Source organism: Oncorhynchus tshawytscha, linkage group LG03 (genome assembly GCF_018296145.1).
Source record: "Oncorhynchus tshawytscha isolate Ot180627B linkage group LG03, Otsh_v2.0, whole genome shotgun sequence".
Classification (NCBI taxonomy): Eukaryota; Metazoa; Chordata; class Actinopteri; order Salmoniformes; family Salmonidae; genus Oncorhynchus; species Oncorhynchus tshawytscha.
In genome coordinates, this window is record NC_056431.1 from 44,700,268 (window position 1) to 44,704,195 (window position 3,928).

A 3,928-nucleotide genomic window follows, 5' to 3' on the forward strand; every position below is an offset into this window, starting at 1 on the left:
ACCAGGAGAAATCATGCAGCAGCATCATCAATATGGATATACCTGTCAATGCAAAACAACAACAACACTAAAACAAGTGAAAAGGCAGCTAATTAGCTGTCATTTCAGAGTTTGATATGACTGTGTTAGCTTTTGTTTTCTGTTGTTGGCTAAAATCCACATTACACTCTGGGAAAGGGATGAAACCCTCAAGCTTCTTTGCCTTCAGGTTAATATATATAACCTTTTTTAGTAAAGGGGTCTTTCATCTCGTCAAAATAACCGAAAGGTTCTATATATAACCCCAAATAACCTTTTTTTCTAAGAATGTACTTTATTTGAAAAATGCAACTTTGTGTGTCCACAGGCTTTTAGATGGGGGAAATGTCTACCATCAGGCCTACATCGTTACGTCCAGACAGCAAGTTCAAGAGTGATGTTCAAGTGCAATAGCGTTTCCATTTTGTGCTAATTTGTCAATAGGCTTTTGAATCAGTTGGGTGTCTTTACTGACTATTTACTATATGGTGTAAACTTGAGCAGACTTAGGCCTAGGGTACTGGTTTCTACTGAAATTGTATATTGCCTAAATTCATTTCTAAGACTTAATTTAAATTATTTGCTGATTATTCATTATATAGTGACATGGATGTCAAGGTTTGTATAAGGATCCAATAATTGTTTAAAGGACATGATTATATTACTACAATTTTAGAATATGGGCCTATTTATAGAGGAGTGGTAGACTTAAATTCTTGTTAGACTCCTATTTCAATCAAATGTTGGCACCATGGTTTGTGGAGTAGGACAAAACTACCCCCAACGAAAGAAAACTATATCCAATAGCCACTTTAAGTTAAACATATATTATTAGTCGTAAAAATGTGAAGGCCTATATGTGATCATTGTAGCCTATAACAATCATTAATTGTATTTAACACGAAGTTAAAAAGGTGTTAAGGCATATATTGCTAAATTATGGAATTATTTTGAATATACCATAGTGACGTTTCTCATTATAATTACATGCAAATATGTTGATATAAACATTTCAAGAATAACTAAGGAAGTCGATACAAAGCCTGCAACAGTTTTCAAATGTAGACTCCTCCCTGCATGTTTAACAAGTGGGCATACGTATACAGATATACGTTGTCAGATAATACTGTCTATTTTTTCTGTTCTGGTTTTGTTCTTTTGTTCAATTTAGGATTTCTTTCACCCGTGAAAATGATTGGATTGGTTCACCCGTGGGAAAATATCAGGAGTTGGCAACGATAACATTATAAATGGAATTGTAGGCCTATATTTTCAGTGAAATAAAAGCTGACATTGATACAAAAACATTGGCTATTGTTATATTTGTTAACAAAACCGTCGTTAAGAAGACGTTTTTTTGACGCTATAAGCATTGCCTATTTGATATTCAAGTGTATTGACGTTTTTTTCTTTCATTGATCATTTTGGAATCCTGCGTATGCTGTTATATGTTTAACATTCTTCAATATTTTACAAATATTCTTGCCCAAAACAAAACCACAATAGCCTAGTACTCAGAAGATCCATTAGCCATATATATTTGCATGTCACGTGAAAACAACCGACCAACCACATTTAGTTGTCACAGTTCTGTAATCAGTCAGGCAACAAAAAAAACCGAAAGGGTTATTTGTATTCATCCTTGCTTTGCATTCATGCACTGCAAAGCAATACGTTCTGGATCTGAGGGGACTATGTGAGGTTTTCACCGAGTTGCATTGGCAGTTCGTCAAACTGAAATGGAGGGCTTGGGAGATAATAACATTTCTGTCCATCGCAGACGTTTTTATTCCACTGCTCCCAGGACTAACCCAATCCGGTCTGTACCAGGAGTAACGGTATACACAATTTCGGACAAACCAAACTATTTTGGCTTAGAATCTCTTAAACCATATTCACCTCTTTCTACAGTAGCCACCAATGCGTCACTCACATTTGGCTGTCATTTGGGGAGCAGTTGTTATGGTTGCACAATCCCTGACAGCAATCTATTCCAACAGGGTGTGATGAAACCTACTTCTCAGGCGTCTCTATCTGGACACTCATCAGATAAACCAATGCATTTCTCAGGGGTTTCAAGTTCCAACATGCACTGCAGTGAAATGCAGTCCAGACTGAAAGACTTTGGAAATGTTTACCAAGGTCTTTACCCAAGAATCCCTGGATACATTGATGTACCTGTTGTAACAAGGGCTGGTCCTGGAGATCCGAGGCATGAGGCCTATCAGCAATTGAACTGGGCTAATAGTTGGAGCAATCCACTGTATTATGCCAGAGAACAGAAGCAGGGCTCGCAATTCTGGAAGTCATTCCTCACAGGTAGGTTATATCTTCTGTAACCTCTTTTTTTGAACTATTATTTCACCCACTTGCATTTTAGTCTGTTTTTAATTGACTTGTTCAGTTTAGCCCAACAGAGGAATCCAGAAGAATAATAAACAAAGTCTATGCATTAGCCTGAGGAAAACAAAACTGCGAATCAAATATTATGACTTTCGATGTAACTTCACGTAGCCTATGTTTTTTTTTTTTGTTGTCAGTGAACGTCCTACACATAAAGACCACACTATTAACTGTAAATTACGTTTAGTGGTAATTTGTTTTCCTCTTCTCGAAACATGAACTGTCTTCTTGTTCCATACTTGTAGAGGAAGCAGTAATGAACCAGCCAGATGTCTGCACTTCATACCGACGTGGGAGGAAGAAACGGGTGCCCTACACGAAACTACAGCTCAAGGAACTTGAACGAGAGTACACCATTTGCAAGTTTATTACCAAGGAGAAAAGACAACGGATAGCTTCTTCCACCAACTTGTCTGAGAGACAAGTAACAATATGGTTTCAAAATCGTCGTGTCAAAAACAAGAAGCTTATGTCAAAAGATAGAGACCTTGAAACTTTCTCTTGATTTTTTAATTTCACCATTTATGAAATGCTGAATTGTCTCAGGTATTAGTCTCACAATATTTAGGTAAATATTTATATTCATGTGTTATAATGTGTGCTGACTGATAGACTAAGCTGCTGTCAATTGTTTAGAGCTATATTAAATCATATGATGTTGAAATTGTATTTGTACAATTCTGAAAAAAGATTTTTCCTTCTCTTTACTTAAACTTTTGTTGTTGAAATTATAGGGTTGGGTTATGTAGGTCAAATTCCAAGTATATTGTAAGAATATAAAATCTCCTAGATGTATTTTAAAGATTGGTCTACATTTGGGGTCCGTTTCCCCAGACAAAGGTTAAGCCTAGTCCTGGACAACAACAAAAACATTCTTAATGTAGAATCTCTATTGACAGTGATTCTCAATGTAGATTCTCCATTGACAGTGCTAGTCCTGGACTAATAAGCAGTCTCAATGGAGAATCTCCGTTATGGAAACATTTGTTTCAAGGTCAAAGCTTATTCGAAAAAGTTACGTATTTTGTGTTGATCAGGTAAAATATGTTTGCCAAAGCAAATGGTAAGTTGGGTATGATTGGGTGAATAAAATATAATAATTTCCCGACAATCATTGTTTTTTCCCCTCATATTTCTAAGACGTATCAAGTCCGTTCTTAAACACTAAGTGTGCTTGTCATGTATATGGTCTAACAACATTCCAATTTTAGCAATGTGGCTGTGAGGTTATGCAGTCCTATAGGCCTATATACTTGCACGTAAGCCTACTTAAAGTTGTGCGATTAGGCCCCTTTGATCATATCATTTCAAATATATAGTAATATGTTATTTGTTGTGTAACGGATATAAAGCAAACATTCAACTCAAAAGAGACATTTCCACCACGCAGAATTAGTTGAATGTTTACAATCAGGTCTTACTAATTACACATAGGCTACTATATAGGGTCTAAGAGAAAGTCATATCCGTATGTAGGCCATCTTGAGGGAACCAATTCCATAATTCC

The 3,928-nt window shown here is 36.2% G+C and overlaps 1 protein-coding gene across 1 annotated transcript; it reads left to right on the forward strand.

Annotated features, from left to right (window-relative positions):
* Window positions 1-1,757: 1,757 nt before the first annotated feature.
* Window positions 1,758-3,517, forward strand: hoxd13a (homeobox D13a). The gene is made up of 2 exons (XM_024413678.2): window positions 1,758-2,337; window positions 2,667-3,517. The coding sequence occupies exons 1-2, from the start codon at window positions 1,758-1,760 to the stop codon at window positions 2,924-2,926; spliced, it is 840 nt and encodes a 279-aa protein (XP_024269446.1). The 3' UTR covers window positions 2,927-3,517.
* The last annotated feature ends 411 nt before the right edge of the window (window positions 3,518-3,928 follow it).